Source organism: Malaya genurostris, chromosome 2, assembly GCF_030247185.1.
Source record: "Malaya genurostris strain Urasoe2022 chromosome 2, Malgen_1.1, whole genome shotgun sequence".
Classification (NCBI taxonomy): domain Eukaryota; kingdom Metazoa; phylum Arthropoda; class Insecta; order Diptera; family Culicidae; genus Malaya; species Malaya genurostris.
The window spans coordinates 84,519,073-84,541,435 of NC_080571.1; the positions used below are offsets into that span (position 1 = coordinate 84,519,073).

Consider the following 22,363-nt stretch of genomic DNA (forward strand, 5'->3'; position numbering starts at 1 on the left):
ATGACTCGATGAAATTAAATAGGATCATGTGGGATTATAAAGCACTTCATTTGAATATAAATTTATTTAAATCTGCTCGATCATCTGTTCGACAAACAATCAACAAATTTTGCAAACTAGAAGAGCTTGAATAGTTTCAAAATATTTGTTTCTTTTTACATAGTGAACACATAATAACATTTACATAAAATACACCTTTAAAATTGAAGGTTTAATACTCATCACTCAGTTTTTCCAGAACCAGAAGTCGAAGCCGAACTATGGGACTATATGATAAAAGAAATGTAAAAAATCGATCTCTTCCCTTTGATACATATAACTTCTTGCTTCAATCCCTCATTGTGCAATCCAAAATATGTGAGTGCAAATTTACTTAAATTTATAATTACTTGCACTCACTCTTCAAAAAGAAACAAAAACTACTTAAGACACAAGAATCATCAGTTAGATGCATTATTTCTTATTTGTGGGCCCCTCCCGAAACGAAATCCTGGGTACGGGCCTGGTTCCGAGCGCTTTGTATTATTACTCATATTTTCATAAATATTACTGTAAGATTATTCAAAATAAATTTTACTGGATCTTGAACAAAAAAATAAGAAAGTTAATTTGGACATAAACAAGTATAACCATGTCAAATCATAAACAGGTTTGGGTTAAATTTAAAAGAAACTTAAAACTCTCTTGAACGACTTTCATTTTTAAAGAAAAAAAAACACTTTTCACCTTTTTTTTACCTTTTAAGCCTTTCTCATATAAATTGGCCCCTAGGGCCAAGTGTCATATACCATTCGACTCAGTCCATTGAGCTGAGCAGTGTGTGTGTGTGTGTGTGTGTGTGTGTGTGTGTGTGTGTGTGTGTGTGTGTGTGTGTGTGTGTGTGTGTGTGTGTGTGTGTGTGTGTGTGTGTGTGTGTGTGTGTGTGTGTGTGTGTGTGTGTGTGTGTGTGTGTGTGTGTGTGTGTGTGTGTGTGTGTGTGTGTGTGTGTGTGTGTGTGTGTGTGTGTGTGTGTGTGTGTGTGTGTGTGTGTGTGTGTCTGTGTGTGTGTGTGTGTGTGTGTGTGTGTGTGTGTGTGTGTGTGTGTGTGTGTGTGTGTGTGTGTGTGTGTGTGTGTGTGTGTGTGTGTGTGTGTGTGTGTGTGTGTGTGTGTGTGTGTGTGTGTGTGTGTGTGTGTGTGTGTGTGTGTGTGTGTGTGTGTGTGTGTGTGTGTGTGTGTGTGTGTGTGTGTGTGTGTGTGTGTGGCAAATAATCTCACTAGGTTTTCTCGGAGATGGCTGAACCGATTTTGACAAACTTGAATTCAAATGAAAGGTCTTCCGGTCCCATACGTTTCACCCATTACATTCACGATAATTAGTTTGCCGGCCTGCTTTAGTATTGGTAATACCACCCTTTCATATTGGCAGTTATGCCATTCATATTTAGAGAAAAAAACTTGCAATGCACTCAAAATGGGATTATTTTCAATTAGTCACACATTGATATAGTTAAAAATACGGATCAAAACTACTTTCGTACGTCACCATATAAAATTTCAATATTTAAAAAAAAACTATAACATTTCCCTTATTTCCATTTCTAACATTGCTTCCCCTCCAAGTTATCCGCAACCATGTTGTCTTATTTACCGTCGCTATGGAATGAAAAAAGTAAACAAACAGTTCAAGTATTGCAATCTTTTCAAAATGCCTCGTCCATCTAAGAAGAGGAAAACAGCGCTCATTCGCGAAAATGTATAGAAAAATAGATAGAATACCTTGATAGGGTGTGTTTTGGGTAGTGAGTATGTGCGAGACTCATCAGTTCAAACAGAGGAAGAACTGCCAGATGTGCCGATTCAAAACAATACCACGGAAAAAAAAAGTGAAAGTGTAATAACGTGACAGTGAAATAATGGAATTAAATGGTACATAAATAGTGCAACTATTGAAAAAAAAAATAATACCACGGAATTTAAAAACTGTATTGGATCCAATAATTTGGTATCAATAGGTAAAGTTCTAAAATATTTTCGTCAATATATGAAATCATATCTTCAAATTTGCATGATAAATCTTTTCAGAGCAAATAGCCGATTTGTCATTAAGCCCTCTCGTCAAGTGCCACTTGACTGTTCTCTGGGTGAGGTTGCTTTCCTATCCGAAAACGATGATGTTGTCGACAAAACGGGAAATGTAGATTTTTTTTTGTATTTTTTGAATATGGGAGCTTCATATTCAAAAATTAAAATAATTTAAAAAGCCATTGCAACAGAGTTTGTTCTGAGTTCGTGTTACTATACTTAATCCATCAATGTAACAGCTTCCTTTTTACTTTGTAATGCAAGAAAAATGCCAAGAACCAAGCGAGGGCAAACAGTAAACTATCTTCTTTGGCACAATTCTTTTGGTCGCATGATTGCAATTAGATAACTCCAGAATGAGCATGAAGATGAGATAAGTCCACTCTGTTCTGCTAGGTGATTTGAATAGTTTCAAAGTTTACATTTTTTTCTTGCACCTGTATTCCTTTCAGCACACAAATATTATTATTTCGTTCCTCTCTACTCACAAATACTATTACTATATGAAAAAGTATTGTTTCACCAATACTTTTACATTTATTTTCCTTGGCTTCTGTCCACGGTCACCTTAACAAACATAAAAAATAGGTATAGAATTCGCTTAAACTTTGGAAAACGAACTAAGCAAAAGTCTGCGAGTGTGCATAATAAATGCCTCTGAGAGAGGGGTGGACCGATTTCGGAAATCCGTGTAAAAACAAATCGCTAAACTATTACAAAAATTTTTTGTTGCTGAATGTCTTCAAAAATTCATGAAACATCGAGACAAAAATTTGTTTGAAAAAATCGATTTTTGGAATTTTGAGATTTACGAAATCGATTTTCTTTTATGTCTTCGAAATGCATGAAACGTCAAGATCTGATGTAATCTCGAAAAATATTTTTTGACGAAAATCTAAAATTTTCTAAGTGTCAAGGAATTGACTTAAAAAGAAAATCGAGATAACACCAGATCTCGACGTTTTATGCATTTCTGAGACAAAACAAGAAAATTGCATAACTTCAGAAATTCACGTGGAAAACCGCGTGAGAAAAGCCGCTTAGAAAAAATAGCACAATAAAAGATACTTGGAATCAAAATTTGTCATAATTTTCAATACAATTGTTTCTGAGTGATTAAAATATTGTATACAATACTCTTCAGCATAGTATTTAGGTTTGTTTCGTTTTAGCAATTTTTTGTTGTAAATTCGGCGTTATCTTCGAATTCAAAATGAAAACCCGTACATTTTTATAAATAAATCGATTGTAACTGTCTTCAACTAACAGATCGGCTGAAAAGTTCGTATCGTTTCTATGAGAGGGCGCCACTAGAATTAAATCCATACCATTTTCAGTTAGTACCAACCTACAAAAGATACGTGTATAAATTTGACAGCTGTCTGATTATTAGTTTGTGAGATATTGCATTTTGAGTGAAGCTACTTTTGTTATTGTGAAAAAAATGGAAAAAAAGGAATTTCGTGTGATGATGAAACACTACTTTTTGATGAAAAAAAGTGCCGCCGATACCAAAAAATGGCTTGATGAGTGTTATCCAGACTCTGCACCGGGCGAAGCAACAATTCGTAAGTGGTTTGCAAAATTTCGTACTGATCATATGAGCACCGAAGACGATGAACGCAGTGGACGTCCAAAAGAGGCTGTTACCGATGAAAACGTGAAAAAAATCCACAAAATGATTTTCAATGACCGTAAAGTGAAGTTGATCGAGATAGCTGACACCCTAAAGATATCACAGGAACGTGTTGGACATATTATTCACGAATATTTGGATATGAGAAAGCTTTGTGCAAAATGGGTGCCGCGTGAGCTCACAATCGATCAAAAACAACAACGAATTGATGATTCTGAGCAGTGTTTGGAGCTGTTATATCGAAATAAAACCGATTTTTTCGTCGATATATAACAATGGACGAAACATGGCTCCATCACTTCACTCCGGAGTCCAATCGACAGTCAGCTGAGTGGACTGCACGCGATGAACCGAACCCAAAGCGTGGAAAGACTCAACAATCGGCCGGTAAGGTTATGGCGTCTGTATTTTGGGATTCGCATGGTATAATTTTCATCGACTACCTTGAAAAGGGAAAAACCATCAACAGTGACTATTATATAGCGTTATTAGAGCGTTTGAAGGACGAAATTTCAAAAATACGGTCTCATTTGAAGAAGAAAAAAGTTTTGTTTCATCAAGACAATGCACCGTGTCACAAGTCGATGAAAACCATGCTGAAATTGAACGAATTGGGCTTCGAATTGCTCCCTCATCCACCGTATTCTCCAGATTTGGCCCCCAGTGACTTTCTCCTGTTCTCTGACCTCAAGAGAATGCTCGCTGGTAAAAAATTTAAGGTAATCGCTGAAACTGAGGCCTATTTTGAGGCAAAGGACAAATCGTACTACAAAAATGGTATCGAAAAGTTGGAAGATCGCTATAATCGCTGTATCGCCTCTGATGGCAATTATGTTGAATAATAAAAACGAATTTTGGCGAAAAAATGTGTGTTTCTATTAAACGATACGAACTTTTCAGCCGAACTGTTACAACCACAGAAAAACAAAGAAACTTTCATATCACTCAAACTGTATATTTATTGATGATTTTAATAAACCTGATGATTTTAATAAACATTTTGTCCTACTTATTTTATTAAAGCAATCGATGACCATTCTGTGAATATTGAATACTCATTGCTAGGTGGATTAAGCACGTTTTTTATTTACTCTCTGAATTAACAAATGCATTTTTCATAAATTAACTGAACTATTTTACCAAAAACTCAACTTAAAAAATATAAACATGAAAAGATTTGAATTGAGAGTAAGGACGAGTTCTTTTTATAAATATTAAAAAATAGGTATAGAATTCGCTCAAACTTTAGAAAAATTTTTCGAGGCCCAGAGAGCAGAGTCTCATATACCAATTCAGCTCGACGAATTGAGAAAATGTCTCTGTGCATTTATGTGCGTTGTTAATAAATATGTCGGAATTTCAGAGATGATTAGACCTATTTTGATCAAACAAATCGCAAATGAAGGATCCCCCAGTCACCCTGAACGCTTTTGAATTTGAAATTTTTGTGTCAAAATTTTACGCGCTTGCGATGTTTCGGTGCAAAGTGAAACACGATTTTCAATACTGTTTTATGAAATTGTTTCTTAGTACCTAATAGACTATGCACAGCACCCTTTTTCACGACGTTTCGATTTTAGCACGGTTCGTTGGTGGCAACATAATCGTTCGAACATGAAATATGTATTAGAACGATTTCAGTATTCTCAATTTCAAAACAATATCATATTTATATTGATTTATACTGTTTGCAACAATAATTGCTGGAAGAACACAACTTCTTACATCCTTATACCATTCGAAGAAGTTCTTCGAGAAAAGCAAATTTGTGCGTGATAAAAACTTTCATTAATTTTTCTCGGAGAGGGCTTAACTGATTTCTGAAAACTTAGACTCTTATGAACAGTCCCATGCTCCATTTCATTTGGATCCGACTTCTGGTTCCGAAACTGCAGGATGATATATGTAATGAAATTAAAATAATGTCACTAATCTTGCTAGTAGATGGCTGAACCGATCTCGTCCATCTAATATTCAAATGAAAGATCTTAAGGCCCCATAAAAACTGCATGTTTTCAATCGGATGCGACTTCCGGTTCAGGAGATATAAAGTTATAAGTCAATGACCAAATAAACTTATTCGGTAGTCGGTTTTCGATTCGAAGTTGGGCTCAAAACTATTCTAATTTATTCGGACAAAGATTTCGAATGAAAAAGTAAATGCAAACTGTTCTGACATGGGAAGAATGATAAAACACGGCAGATTACAGTGGGCTGTACACGTAGCAAGAATACCGGAATGGGAGACGGTCTTCGAAACACTGCGGGGTAGCCCTCGTACTCACTGGATCGTAATGATGCGCAAGTAGTGCGAGTTCAGAGTAAATGGAGAAGGACAACACAAGCTCGAGTATTCTAGAAACCAAACCTTCGTTTGGTCATAACCCGGAAACATAGTACATGTTGTACACAGAAAAAAATTATGAATTTTACAGGTGACATAATTCCACAAACGATACAATTCTCAACTACCTGATTTTTCATATGACGCAATATTCAACTCGCACAGAATTTTACATGTTCCGAGTGTAATTTACCCTCGGCTACCAAGTGCCGCTGTATGGATTTATATTTATGAATTATTCAAAGACCAGATATGAGCTCTGCGGTCCAGTCGAGTAACCAATGTGATTGTGATCTATTGTTTCTCGGTTCAAGTCGCGCGCTGCTGCTATCGATCTTTTGTTTTTTATTTCATTCGAATTCAAGACATGTAATTTTCAAATCACACAATTTTACATGTTCTTGAATATAAGTTTGTGTGAAATATTACGCTCCATTTATGTGCATCTGATAAGATGTAAAATCACAAGAATTTTTCGAACTGTGTAGCACTAATCTTCAGAAGTCAATTATTCATGCATAATAGTTTTCTTTCATTGAAATAAACAACGTTTCAGTTTATTAAGTATATTTTTGTTTTCACAAATACAAGAGCCACGCTAGGGTTAACTTAAATTACACTTTTCATTTTGCATTTCGCTAAATACAAACGGAAACAAAAACGCATCCACTATAATTTTAAATTTCTCATATAAGCAAACGTTCACAAACGATTCGCTGTTACGCGGGGCTTAAACATTTTACTAAGCTTACAAGAACAAAAAAACGTTCAACAAGTTTTCCTTGTTGTTGCCTAAATTTAAAAACTTAATCGCAACGGGTTTTTCTTACGGGAAGGTACACTTTTCTTTATTGTAATCTAAGTATGTAGACAATTCGTAAAAAGATTTTGTTATAATGATTGATGACAGATGAATGATTTGTGCGTTTGAATGGATGGGTTTCAATTTTGAAGGTGTTCTTATATTTTTCTACGAAATTTGATTGCACATTTCAGCCTGCTCGAAAGTTGAATATTACCCTGTCAAGTAATATGTGTCATCTTTGCGAATGAGTTGCAAATAAATAAAGTTAAGTTAAATATTTAAAGCTGATCTAACAAAATCATCAATCGGTGCACAACTAGAGACATTCAAGTATTTAGTACGATTATTTGTTTGGTTTTCAATTTGTTCGATCTATCACAAAATCAAAAGACATTACAGTTTTCGGTTCCCCTGCCGATTCTAAATCGACCCAGAGTTTGCTGGGTTGCTAAGTTGATGTGCTTTTCGAATCATCTTTTGGTGAGCGAACGTAGAAAGATTGCAATACCTACTTGACCTGTGATTCTATTACTTGGTACGCATTATAGTAAATTGTTAGCTTAACTACTACTGCTCTAAACGGTATTGATCTGTTTTGGTTTAGTTTTAAACACGGTGTCTCACGACGTGTCTTGCTTTGTCAATCCAACTTCGTCATCCGAATCAGCCTGTAATCCTTACTGACTCGTCGCACTGAGATGTGGGCTGATTGTTGGTATTTTTTTATTGTTATTTTGAATTTTACTCGAAAAAAGTGGTACATTATTTGTTGGAAGCGGCTTAGACGCATTATCAATCGCTGAGTTTACCAAAATCCCGAAGACTTTCCACCGGGTGGATTCTTCACGCGGATGCACGAACGTTTATCGCCTCCATCGAGCTCCTCTGTAAGATGGAAAAGAAAAGATATAAGATTAGGATAAAGGTTTATGAAATGTTTTGAATAAAAAAATACAGTACAGTACACGGTACATACATCGACAAACGAATCGAAGTCTATTGCGGCTCATAAAATTGTCTCTTTATAAATATGGCTATAGGGTGTGGTCGTAAAAAAAGTAAATTTTCGAGTACTCGGTGAGATCTAGAGAAAAATTCTGCGTTCAATACTCGATGGCGGTAGGGTATGCGAATTGTACTGACTTTGGAAGATTCATAAATAATTCATTCATTCACAGGTGACAGAGGGCAAGACATGTAGCAAAAATGCCGAAACGGTTTACGAAATGGTCGGTAGAGACCTTGAAACACTGCGGGGCAGCCGTCGTACTCACTGGATGTGGATGATACGCGAGTAATGGGAGTTCATTTCATTAACCGTTGAAAGAAGTATTTTTTGGTTAACAAACAGAGCTTTCTCGGTGTCCTTTTTCATCATTTGGTTGAAGTTATCAGCGCATTATTCATCAAATTTAATTAGAAATGTGGCTTGTTTTAAAAATTTTGTTCATTAAGAGCCGTTTAAATCGGTTTTATTCAGTTGGGTGTCACACAAACATGACATAACCTCACAGGATCCATGTAGTACCGAAAGAGGCGAATACACCTAACCTAAGTTGCGACATATCGAGCGGTATTAGGCTCTCGTGAATAGAGAACTCTCTCAATATAAACAACTATATAAAACATTCGAACATATTGGACAAAAACAACTAAATCGGTCATAATTATACAGACCGTAATGGCAGGAGTAAACGAAAGAGTTCGTAGTTTCTTCTCGTAGCCTACTTAAGTAACTGTAATTAGTTTAGAGATGACTAATAATGCACAATAAAATAAATACAAAAATGCATCTTGGATTAAACTAACAGCAATTTTGTTTTATTCCAAATTAAATGTGTTTTTTTACAGCAGCTGGAATCTAGCCATGTTTCTGTCGATGGCTGGAATTTCTAACAAGCGGGATGGGGCCGGGTGTCCATCTGAAATTTACCACGTTCGAATATTCTGTCATAATCACACAAAAAAATCCCCACGTTGATTTTGCGTAAAAAATCACGTACATTCCAAAAATGGCATCGGAGTTTACGTGATGTTCTTAGCAACCATCGGATCATGATTGAATGTGAAATGGATCGTACACATTTAAACCCAACTCTCGTGCTCGGTAAAGTAAAATGCCGAGACAGATCAACAACACTCAATTTTACTGATTGCTCAGTAATCAATATTTGGTTTTGCACGAACATGACATAACCTCACAAAATGAACAGAATGAACTTTTTTGCCTTTCTCTATATAAAGGTATTAGAATTGCTGGAAAACCCGACTTTCGAACGGAGCATCGGAGACCCATAGTGTTATATACCATTCGACTCAGTTCGACGAGATCGGAAAATGTGTGTGTGTGCACTTTTCGAAGATATTTATACGCACTCAGTTTTCTCAGAGATGGCTGAACCGATTTTAACAAACTTAGGCTCGTTTGAAAGCTACTGTCGTACCATTGATCAAGTTCGAAGATCAAATGGCTGTGACTTTTGGAATATGATGGTATATGTGACGTAACCGAAAAAACACGTTGATTTTTACCGCTCTTATATATATATATATATATATATATATATACATATATATATATATATATATATATATATATATATATATATATATATATATATATATATATATATATATATATATATATATATATATATATATATATTTTTTTTTTTTTTTCTCATAAATACGTTTATTTCATAAGGCAATTTACATAAGTTTTTCTTCGCCGTATCATCACTTTTACATAGAATTCTTAACCTAATATAATACTACTATAGTCAAAGCGATTTGAGTTTAATGAAACATATTCCTCTTAATTTTTAAATATCATATTAGCTATTTCGTTATTTATTATTAAATCTACTTAAGAACATTATTTGAACCAAGCGATTAACTGCTATAAATTATAAGATAAGTTTAAATTTTATACATTTTGTTGTTGATTTCGTAACCTATTTTGAGTTTGTTTGTATCAGCACATCATTTTTATTAAAATTTTGCTATTGGATGAACTAATGGACGCAGTAGGAGTCAGAACTAACCCTCAAAAGATTAAATTATTAAATTGAAACTTCAATAGTCTTTATGAAATGATAAAGAAGTTTCATGTAAGAAAGGTCACGACAAGCAAGAATGTCTCGAACTGGGACATTGGATAGTCTACCTTGGGTACGCAAGGAATTTATTAGTTGAGATCTGACATCACGATACTCCACGCATGTCCAAACGACATGATCAATATCGCGATAGCCTTTGCCACAAGCACAATGATTAGTTTCGGAAAGTCCAATTCGAAGGAGATGTGCATCTAACGTGTAGTGATTGGACATGAGTCTGGACATCACACGAATGAAATCCCTACTCACATCCAGTCCCCTGAACCATGCCTTTGTCGATATTTTCGGAATAATTGAGTGCATCCACCGTCCCAGATCATCTCTATCCCAAGAAGCTTGCCAGCTGGCAAGTGTTCTTTGGCGAGTCGCGCTATAAAATTCGTTGAAAGCAATCGGTCGCTCATAAATTTCACCTTCAATAGCACCACGTTTGGCCAAACTATCGGCTCTTTCATTGCCTGGAATGGAGCAATGAGCCGGGACCCAAACTATAGTGATTAGATAATTATTATTCAATATGTCGTTCAGACACTGTTTTATTTTACCCAAGAAAAACGGTTCATTTTTGCCAGCAGCGATTGAGCGAATGGCTTCAATTGCACTCAGACTATCTGTGAAGAGGAAATAATGGTTTGGAGATAATGTGACGATTACACTCAAACTATAATGAACTGCTGCTAGCTCTGCTATATAAACAGATGCAGGTTCTTGAAGCCTAAATGAGGCCGAAACATTATTGTTGAACATACCAAACCCTGTCGCTTCTTCAATTCGCGATCCGTCCGTGTAAAACATTTTCTCAGAGTCAATATGCCTGAACTTACTTGAAAATATTTTTGGGATTTCCATAGAGCGTAGGTGATCCGGGATTCCACGCACTTCGCGCTGCATGGATGTGTCGAAAAATAAAGTTGAGTCAGGGACATTTAGGAGGCTGACACGGATAGGAATATATCTTGAAGGGTTGCTTTCCTGTGACATATGGTTAAAATATACTGTCATGAATCTTGTTTGAGATTGAAGCTCAACTAGCCTTTCGAAGTTATTAATAATTAGGGGATTCAGTACCTCGCATCTTATTAGCAGTCGCGACGAAAGCTCCCAAAAACGATCCTTCAATGGAAGAACTCCCGCCAGAACTTCAAGACTCATTGTATGTGTCGAATGCATGCAGCCTAAAGCAATTCGCAAACAACGATAGTGAATTCGCTCCAGTTTGATAATATGAGAATTTGCAGCGGAACGAAAGCAAACGCATCCATATTCCATCACTGAAAGTATCGTTGTCTGATACAATTTTATTAGATCTTGCGGATGAGCACCCCACCAAGACCCTGTTATTGTTCGAAGAAAATTTACTCTTTGTTGGCATTTTGTAATCAGAAACCTTATGTGTCCTCCCCACGTGCATTTGGAATCAAACCACACCCCGAGGTATTTGAAAGTCAAAACCTGTTGGATTATTCTCCCCATCATATGAAGCTGAAGTTGCGCGGGATCATGCTTTCTTGAAAAGACGACTAACTCTGTTTTCTCCGCAGAGAATTCGATACCCAGATGAACAGCCCAAACGGACAATTTATCTAAGGTATCTTGCAATGGTTTTTGTAGATCAATAGCTTTGGATCCAGTAACTGAAACCACGCCATCATCTGCCAATTGCCTTAGTGTACATGGGGTTACTAGACAGCTGTCAATGTCATTCACGTAAAAATTATAGAGGAGCGGACTGAGGCATGAGCCTTGCGGGAGACCCATGTAGCTAATTCTGAATGTTGCCAAATCGCCATGTGAAAAATACATGCACTTCTCTGACAAAAGGTTGTGCAAATAATTATTTATAACCGCTGGAAGTCCATTTTGGTGAAGCTTGTCTGAAAGAACATCAATGGAAACTGAATCAAATGCTCCTTTAATGTCTAAAAATACAGATGCCATTTGTTGCTTTTGAGCGAAGGCAATTTGGATGTCAGACGAAAGTAATGCAAGGCAATCATTCGTCCCTTTATTTCTACGGAAGCCAAACTGAGTATCTGACAACAAACCGTTCGTCTCGACCCAAGTGTCGAGACGTCGAAGAATAATTTTTTCGAACAATTTTCTAATGCAGGACAACATTGCAATAGGTCTATATGAGTTGTGATTGGAAGCTGGTTTCCCCGGCTTTTGAATGGCGATAACTTTCACTTGTCTCCAGTCAGATGGAACAATATTTTGCTCAAGAAACTTGTTGAACAATTCCAACAAACGTCTTTTTGCGAGGTCGGGCAGATTCTTCACCAAATTGAATTTAATTCTGTCCAACCCAGGAGCATTATTGTTACAAGACATGAGTGCTATGGAAAATTCCATCATTGAAAAGGGGCTATCAATGGAATCATCATTTGAAGAAGACTCCCTAATAATGCTATGCGTAGGAACAGAATCTGGACAAACTTTCCTCGCAAAATCAAATATCCATCGATTCGAGTACTCCTCACTCTCATTTCCTACGTTACGATTCCTCATTCGTCTGGCCGTATTCCAAAGAGTGCTCATTGAGGTTTCTCTTGACAAACCTTCCACAAAATGTCTCCAATAGCTGCTTTTCTTGACCCGAAGTATGTTCTTGTACTTGGTTTCTAAAACCAAGAATTTTTCAAAATTCTGAGGAGTTCCTCCTCCTCGTTTTAAAAACGTCTTGAAAGCATTTTGTTTCGCGTGTTTAGCATCTGAGCACTCTTTGTTCCACCAAGGATTTGGAGGTCTTCTGTTAGCCGATGGACCATGAAATCGTTTGGTTTGTGCTTGTTCAGCGGCCTCCAGTATCGAACAAACGAGGAAGTCATATTCTTCAAGTGGGGGGAGCGCTTCCATGGAATTTAAGATACTTGACATATTACTTTGGAATTTAATCCAGTCAATATTTTTTGTCAAATCATATGGAATATTAACTGAATTAGCAATACATTTGTTACTGCTAATTGAGATGATGATTGGTAAATGATCGCTACCGTGTAAATCAGGAAATACTTTCCAGGTGCAATCTAGTCGAATTGAAGTCGAGCAAAGAGATAAATCTAATGCACTTGGACGTGCAGGAGGTCTTGGAATCCGTGTCATGCTACCCATATTCAATACTGTCATATTGAAATTGTCGCAAATATTATATATTAGAGATGATCTGCTATCATTGTAAACGGAACCCCACATCATTCCGTGCGAATTGAAATCTCCTAAAATCAAACGTGGAGCAGGAAGGGCTTCGACCATTTCATTAAGCTGTCGTTGTCCAACTTGAGCTCTTGGAGGAATATATACCGAAGCAATGCAAATGTCCTTTCCTTTAATATTTATTTGACAAGCAACAACTTCTATACTAGAAGTCGAAGGAATGTTTAATCTATAAAAGGAATAACATTTCTTAATTCCTAAAAGCACTCCACCATACGGAGAGTCTCTATCGAGACGTATAATGTTAAAGTCATTAAAATTTAAGGCTATGTTTGATGTAAGCCATGTTTCGCACAAAGCAAATACATCACATTTTTGACTATGCAACAAAACTTTAAATGAATCAAGTTTTGGCATGATGCTTCGACAATTCCACTGCAGAACAGTGATTGAATCATTTGCGGCGGATGATAATTTATCCATCAAATGATACAAAACCTGAAAGAACTGGCCATTGAGCTGATAACTGTTTCAAAAAAGTTCTAGCTATTGGAAGGAATGCCGTTATGATGGTCTTTAGTGGTTCAGAAATATTGAATGCTGCAAAAATCCATTCTACAATTTCCGAAAACTTCAGTAATCCTGATGGTGGCTGTGAAACGGAGCCCACTGGATTATTGTCTTTTCTTGTGCTAGTTCCTGGATTGGTTTGTGAATTTGACAAACCAGGAGGCACAGTTTTTGGTTTTAAATTTGATTTTTTAGATTTAACACGGGGATCTTTTTTTGAAGGTGTAATTTTAGGTGTCTTTTTTGGTATTTTGTGGTTTGTTAATCTCCTCTTAACAGACCCTTGTGGAGTGACAAACGAGGTATCTTCACTATTTCCGTCAGAATCAGATTCCTCTGGTTCCGCCAGATTTGAAAAACCGTTTTCGGATTCCAAAGGTGGGCCATAAATAATAGTTTTGAGCATTTCCGCATATGTGCGCTTAGACCGTGCTTTTAAAGAAAGCTTCATTTTGTCCTTACGCAATTTAAATGCAGCGCATACTGAAAGATCATCATGAGGACTTTCTCCACAATAAACACATTTTTCAATATCTTTATCGCAAAGATTATCCTTATGAGGCCCTTGACATTTTGTACATTTCGACTTATTACTACAGTAAGTAGCTGTGTGGCCAAATTTTTTGCAGTTCGTGCAATTCATAACATTTGGTATGAAAAGCCGAACAGGAAGGCGAACTCTATCGATGTGAACATGGCTAGGCAAGGCAGATCCAGCGAATGTTACTCGATACGAATCTGAAGGTCGATAAGTTTTGTTTCCTTCTTCGAAAGATGCTGAGTACAATTGCTTGCACTCGAGTATCCTTACTCCCTCAAGCATAGAGTTTTTAAAACGTCCAACTCCATGCTCAAGCAACTCTTTAACCGAAAGACCCGCTTCGGTGATAACACCGTCTATTTCAACGTCTTTCGAAGGAATATATACGCGATATTCGCGGGTAAATAATTCACAAACAACAATCTCATTTGCCTGCTTCAAGGAATCGACTACAACGCGGATCTTGTCTTTATGGACTCTTACGATATCTTTGGTAGCGGGAAATCGTGATGTCAATTCTTTAGATATATTAAATAAATTTAATGCCTTCATTTTACGCCGAAAATAGACTATCCATGGGCCCGCAGAAGTTTCATTGTAAAACTTCGTTCTCTGCGAGTTAGGAACCGTTAAATTTTCGCCTGGTGGCAGAGATGGATCTTCTGGATTCTCATCCATTAGATCATCCATTACATAAATATGTTTAAATAATTGATCTCAACTGAATTATATAAACGAGAATAATATATATATATATATATATATATATATATATATATATATATATATATATATATATATATATATATATATATATATATATATATATATATATATATATATATATATATATATATATATATACATATATATATATATATATATATATATATATATATATATATATATATATATATATATATATATATATATATATATATGAGGGTGCCAAAATTTTGGGATCACCTCTATTTTTGTTAAGCTTTAGTGCTCAGAAGTTTAAGCACTTCGAAAAAAGCCTTCATGCAAAATTTGACCTAAATCGAACATGCTTAAGGGGTGCTGCCCGGTGGTAAAGGTTTGACAATTTTCGATCTTGAAAAAGCACCATAGGGGGTAGTACAAACAAGTGCACGTCGACTGTCAAAAAAAGTTCATTCTGTTTTTGTGAGGTTATGTCATGTTCGTACAAAACCTAATAGATATGTAAACAAACCAGATCTTCACCACCATGAAATTTCCAAAATCGAAAAATTTTTTTGATGCCGAAACTCTTAAAATTGCATGAAACGTCGAGATTTAGTGTTATCACAAAAAATTTTTTTTTTGCAAAAATCAATTTTCATATTTTTTCTAAGTCCCAAAAAGTCGATTTTTTCAAATAATTTTTTTTTCGAGATGACACTAATACCGTTTTCGTTTTTGAACCTAGACGCGGGTTACTCTGACTCCGAGTAAAACGAACACTTAGTACGCGCCCTAAACAACAACTCATGAAAAAAAGAAAAAATAAACAAACTCGGCTGGATGCGTGGTGCGACCCGAGAAAATTTTCAGAGCGAAACTACGCGATTGGAGTCCGATCTAGAGCGACCTCAGGTTGCTAAAACAAACATATCAAACGTTGTTTGGGCGACTCTGGGTCAGCTTTCGGTCTGCTCTGATCAATAAACGAAAACGGTATAAATCTCAACGTTTCATGCAATTCTAAGCCTTTTGGCATCAAAATTATTTTTTCGATTTCGAAAATTTCATGGTGGTGAAGATCTGGTTTGTTTACATATCTATTAGGTTTTGTACGAACATGACATAACCTCACAAAAACAGAATGAACTTTTTTTGACAGTCGACGTGCACTTGTTTACAGTTTAAAAGTTCATCAGAAGTTCATCGTCGAATGTAAAAATTGCAAGTCGCCTCACACTCAACAGATTCATACATAATCGCTCCTTGATGCTGGAAACATATACAGGGCAATCTTTTTAGTTATTTTCACTGTGGAATACGTTTTTAACAGGCACTTTTTCGTCATTTTTTCAATTTTAACTTGCAGTCGCAAAACAAAACAAAAACACGGCAACTGTCAAAGATGAACTTGATTCATCGGCAGTTCATTTGTGTCGTCTTCGTGCAAAACCTAATTAGGGGTGGCACGATGACCACTCGAATGAACTACCAATGAACTGCCGATGAATCAAGTTCACCTTTTGAGAGCTATCAATGGTTTGTTTACATATCTATTAACACGAATTCAAATTAGAATGAACGCAATGAACACAAACAAACCACTGATAGCTGTCAAAATTGATTCATTTTGTTCATTTTTGTGAGGTTATGCTATGTTCGTGCAAAACCTAATCGTTACTAGTATGTTCATGAACATCCGATTCGAGTACTATAGGCTGTTGCTTCGGATGAACCGAACTTTGTCAGCTGCGGCTGGACTTTTTAGTGTGTGAATAGCTTCACTCAAAATAATAATCATATTATAGTTACGTGAAAAGTTATGTGAATATTTTCCACCCTACTTTTCACGTAGGTTTTAATGGAGTGGCATTTAAAAGCTGTTTAATGCATAATCCAGTAAAAGTTACGTGTTTCATAGGTAAAATGTAATGTACTGTTCATATTGCATTTATCTATCAGTTCATATCAAATTTAGACACCAGAAAATTACTATTTTATATATTGGATAAAGTCAAAAGGGAGATTTCAGATTTTGATATAAATCTTAAAATGAAAAATGCCATGAAATATAAAACATTTATTTCAGAAAATTGTCATATAATTCCAATGGCTTAAAAAGCAACTTATAACGTCGTGGTATCTCAAATCGACAAGCCTCCAGAAATCGTTTTTGTTGTCACTGCCATCCAACCGAAGCCGAAGTCGAGATCCAAGAACTCCCACAACACTACCGATGCAGGTTGAAGTCGCATTAAGTGTCGTTCCAGTGTCTCTAGCTTCATACCGACGGCCTGTTTGAAGCATTCGGCAGGAACGGGTAAACTTCCGGACTCACGCAGGCACTCGGTCCAGTTGAACACATGGAAACTTTCATACTGCAATGGTCCGGTCGATGGAGTAAAAAATTGTAATTAAATAACTTTTCTCACAAATATTTACACTACTTACACTTCGAGGGCCACTGCTCGCCATTTTCAAAATCGAGTTTTTCACACTGAAAATTCACGTAGATTCTACGTTCTGCACAACTTTGTCGAAGTAACTTAGCCCCTATGTTAGCCCTGAGCTTAAATAAAATTTTTATCTCACTTTTACGAGGATTATTTACATAAATAAAATTTGCCAAAAGATGGCGTCTATCATTCTAAGCAGCTTTGCTGAAGATACTGTACCTCGAACACCACGTTTTCAATGAGTTATCAATTAAGAGCGTGAAATTGCGCTTTTGAACCACTGTGTAATGTAGAGTCAATGTTCTATTAATTGGTGAATCAATAGCAGTTCCAATAGGATCATGTTGGACATTTCCAGCGAGCGTAGTGTAGTCCTATTTAAAAAATGTTGGTGTTTGAATTTATAGATCCGATGCTTTATTGATTGGTGAATGAATTAAATTCTAATAGGATAATTTTGGACATTTTCTTGGCTTAATATTAAAATATGGGAATATTTTACCTTTTGCTAATTCTATGTTTTAATTGATAGTAATTGGAATATTAGAATTTAAAGCATTTTGTTCGATGGTAAGGCAGCTTTATATGATAAGTTCTGAATTGTTTTGGCAAATTGGATGCTGTATTGATTAATATATCAATAGTAGTGGTGGTGAACCATCGGATTCAAACATGCTAATCGTCGAAGTGCCTGTGATTTTGACTGTAGTTTTTAATGCGCTTTGCTCATCAACTGAAAAAGAATTGTAGTTTCGATGCTGTAGGTAGGCATGTCATCGAACCATAAATAATAAAACTACGCATCGAAGAGAACTCAATTGACCTTCTCCGATGGTCTGCCAACTGAATGGTTTGGAACAAATTGCTTCGCCGAACAGCAAGCGAACTTTACCGAAAACCGAATGAACAGCTTTTGCATATTTTTGCTAGGAAAATAATTCTGACGAAATATGTACAAAACATTCCCACTTTATCACCACTGACATGGAATTGGAAATAGTGGCCCTTATTACCGTTCTCACTTCCACTTTCACATTCTCTTCATTTACATGTCACTTCACTTGATTTTCCATATTACCAGTGTCGCGCATAGTTAAGTGATCAGTGTAATGGAAAAAAACTAATTTTTTCGACAGAATGTTGGTGGCGTGATGTTCATAATGACATCAAGTTCATCCAAGTAATTACTTTTGTCTCTGAAGCGACTTCTTTAGTAAGGACCTAAATTCACTTCAATCGATTTTCACTGTGAAGTGATACCGATAATAAGGGTCGCAACCACTTCACTTGGTTTTCACCGTGTAGTGATACCGGTAATAAGGGCCAGTATAAAAATTACAATTTATATAACAAACCATCCAGCGCTCGCTGAGAATATACAGAGTTAACAAACTTTTATTGCAATTTATGCACTAATGAAAATAGTATCGAGCATGCAAAAGCCAAACGCCCTTATTCTGAATAACGTCGTATCGTTTTTTCCCTCGTATTTCCTTTGTATTCCCCATAACTATCACATATTTCTTATGTGTCATGTACTTACTTGAATTCGTTATGTCAACCATATGTTCATTTTCAGGTTCAAACGCGATATGGCGGAACAAACTAGATGTACGGTATTTATCATAATGTTAAATGTTAAATGTTTGCTCATTAGTTACGATGAAGTCTAGTTAAAATCTAATATTAGTACCAAACAGACATGTATCACCGACAAAATTAATTACATGTATTCTTATAGAGACAGGCATACATAACGTCACCGTCAAGGAACGTTCTGACGGACGGAACGTGTGAACGTTCCGGTAAAGAAAGTATCAAACTAATTGCTTCCGGTTAAGTATTTCTCCTATCGGTAACTGCGAGTCTTCTCCAGTCGGGTTCTTTCCATACGAGATTGTCAGCAAAGTTAACAATCAGTTCGACATTTCCAGTATATTTAAAAAAAAACTTGGAGTAGGAATGTAAGAAACACACCCGCGAGGTTAACTTAGGACTGCAGTGGAGCTAAATAAAAATTCTATGTCCTAACTTATGATATTTTTATGGTCCTGCAACAATCACTCTAATCAACATGGCAGTCCTAACAGATACAGTATACAGAATTTTTAAGCTTCATTCCAATTTGGTTTGGCATATTTCAGCTAAAGAAAATATCATGATGCGTTTAGGGATCCATTTCTGATTCTACGAACATCTCCGGCAGATATGATCACAAAAGAAGTAGTTGTTTTTGTTTATCTATATTTAGACTTGAGATACGGAGCCTCATATTCGCCATTGACTAAAGCACCAGTTGAATAATGTCAAGTGTTGTTCCACTGTCTTGACGAAGATGGCGGTCTGCGCACTCGCTGTGTCTCCGTTCATGGATTATCATAGATTGAAGCTAGCAAATGAACAACAGAGTCTTTTTATAGATTCGGTTGATTTTTATGTTTCATGTTTAGATCTATTTTTCATTATTTATACAACGTCTACGTAATAAAAGTGATATTAACAACAATCTTACACCTACTTCCATCGTTTCGTGAAATAATTAAAGAAAACAATCAAACAGAGAAAAAGTTATTAAGAAATCAAATCTGGAGTAAGCTTGTTATATCTTCGTGTTGTGAAATTTTGAAAATGTACTCAGGTGAGGTATAGTAAAGAAAGACGTAGCCTTACGCCTAAAAACTCTAAAATAATGTCTATCCAAGTAGCCATTTGTTTCATTCTTAGGTGACTTCCATAATGGGAATACGGTCGTTTCATCAGTGATAGCGCTCATATGGGCAACTATTTTTGTGCTATCAAGGTTTGAGGACAGAGGGTCGCGTGTTGAGTTTTAAATCGACCACGTGGCTCGCTCAATTCTCTTTGCGCATCGTATTTCTCTTGTACTCTCTCGTATATGAGCAAACTGTACCGGGTTGCCAGCATATTTTTATTATTTTGATGAGAAGTTTTATCACATAAATCTATCGTATGGGTTGGACATTACATGGATTCCAAAAAACAATGAAAAAATATTCAACTTTCACAAAGATTGAATGAATTAAAAAATGTGTTTATATACAATGAAACGTCTGTGTGTTTGGCAGCCTTGTCGAGCCAATTTTATTTCTCTCTCTTTTTTCAGAATGCTATCAGGAAATCAATGCGAAAAAAATGGCGGAAGCATTGAAACTGACTTTGTTTCACAGAAAAATACAAGACTTCATTTTTATCGCGATAACATATATGTTTTTATGTACTAATCGCATCTAAACTAAATTATCTAGACTTTGTCACGGTAGATTTATGATACAAGCCTTGAAAGCCGAGATATTCGATGAACAAGTAGAGGTATGCATTTCCGAGCGTTCCAATTTTCAGCAGTTCTTCAGTCAGAAAAAATACAACACGACCGCTAAACTCAATGAATCATTCTGAAAATTTCACAGAATATTCTCAACTAAATTTCGAAGATATTGGGCCGTATGAATAAAATGTAGTAAAGTCTGTTGTTTGTAGTATCTTCTCAAAAACATAGTCCACAGAGTAAAACACGTTTGGTTTGGTTTTAATTTTTCTACTTCACTTCATCAGCAAACACACGAGTAGCAACCTCTGGAGCTACCTACCGAAAAATTGTAGTAAATACCACATGTTCGAACGTTGTTGTGTAGTAAAGTCTCTGCTTTTGACAGGAACGTGATCCACATGTAGCATTTACTACCGAAATTCAAGCATGCTACGTTTTATTCATACGGCCCATTGTCAGGTGGGTTTTTATATATTCTGCATCATTTCCAAAAAAAGTTCACTGTACTGTCCTCAGCCCTAATAGTCTCCGTTTTACAATTTATAAGGCATATGCAAAGTTACATTGAAATTAGAACAAGTCGGTCCTGGTTTTGTCACAGATTTCTGTAATTTATAGCATTGCCTAAATTGATAGCAATCATTTCAATTTAATGTACATATTTTAAGGGTTTGCGTAAAGAGAAAATTTTCGGAATCAAAATATGGAAAAAGGAAAAGTTAAAACAAAGGAAATAATAAATTGAAAAAAAAAAGAATTTAGAGACATTTATTTCATTATTGACATCAATGTTTTAACAGAAAAGAAACATGCTAAAAAACAAATACTACTAAAAACACGCCAATTCACATAATTTTATGTATGAACCATCACAGCTACTAAAAACATAGTCCCACTACTCACCGCTGATAGAGAAGGTCGACTGCTGCATATCCTTGCTGCCGTCTGGTCGGTGACCTCGCGCACTGTGCGGAGTGCTAATCTGCGAATCCCCCGACATGATGCTCAATGCCGGTCCCGGAATATATTTTTCCGGTAAAGCGTACGGATCCGGAATGTCAACATCGTGTTTCTGATTCAAATCCAAACTCTGCAATCCATTCCGGGCGCTCTTGTCATCACCATTTCGATCGGTGATTCCATTGAGTGCATCGTACACATACGGTGGAAAGACCGGAGTCTCCAGGAAAGAACCCTGGCCTTCGGCTACTCGAAATACTCCGTTCTCCACACAGACGCGGCCGTGCACGATTACAAACTCCGGTATCCCATGGCACTTCATGCCCTCGAAAATGTTGAAATCGCACGCCTGATGATGCGTTGAGGCCGAGATTGTGCGGATCTCCTTCGGATCCCAGATAAGTATATCCGCGTCCGAGCCAGGCGCGATACGGCCCTTGCGAGGATACAGATTGAAGATCTTGGCCGCGTTGGTACTGGTGATGGCGACGAACCGTTGCGGATCGATCAACCCCGTTTGCACTCCCTTCTCCCAAACGACCGACATACGATCCTCGACTCCGTTTACGCCATTGGGAATCTTCGAAAAGTCACTTCGACCGAGTTCTTTTTGGCTCTTGTTGAAGGTGCAGTTGTCACTGCCAGTAGTTTGCAAATCATCTCTGAGGAAACATAGAAAAATAGAATTAAAAATTGATTCGGGTAACGGCGAAGAAGCTAACAATGAACAAAAGTAAAACTATA

General features: G+C 36.4%; 1 protein-coding gene across 2 annotated transcripts in view; it reads right to left on the bottom strand.

Annotated features, from left to right (window-relative positions):
* Nucleotides 1-6,592: 6,592 nt before the first annotated feature.
* The window catches only part of LOC131432795 (dihydropyrimidinase), a 59,398-nt gene continuing 43,627 nt past the window's right edge, over nucleotides 6,593-22,363 (bottom strand). For both annotated transcript variants that reach the window (XM_058599315.1, XM_058599314.1), the window contains exons 7-8: nucleotides 21,563-22,281; nucleotides 6,593-7,732 (exon numbers count right to left, since the gene is read on the bottom strand). In XM_058599315.1, coding sequence (XP_058455298.1) covers nucleotides 7,653-7,732; nucleotides 21,563-22,281 — 799 coding nt within the window. In that variant the 3' untranslated portion in view covers nucleotides 6,593-7,652. The remainder of the gene's footprint in view (nucleotides 7,733-21,562; nucleotides 22,282-22,363) is intronic.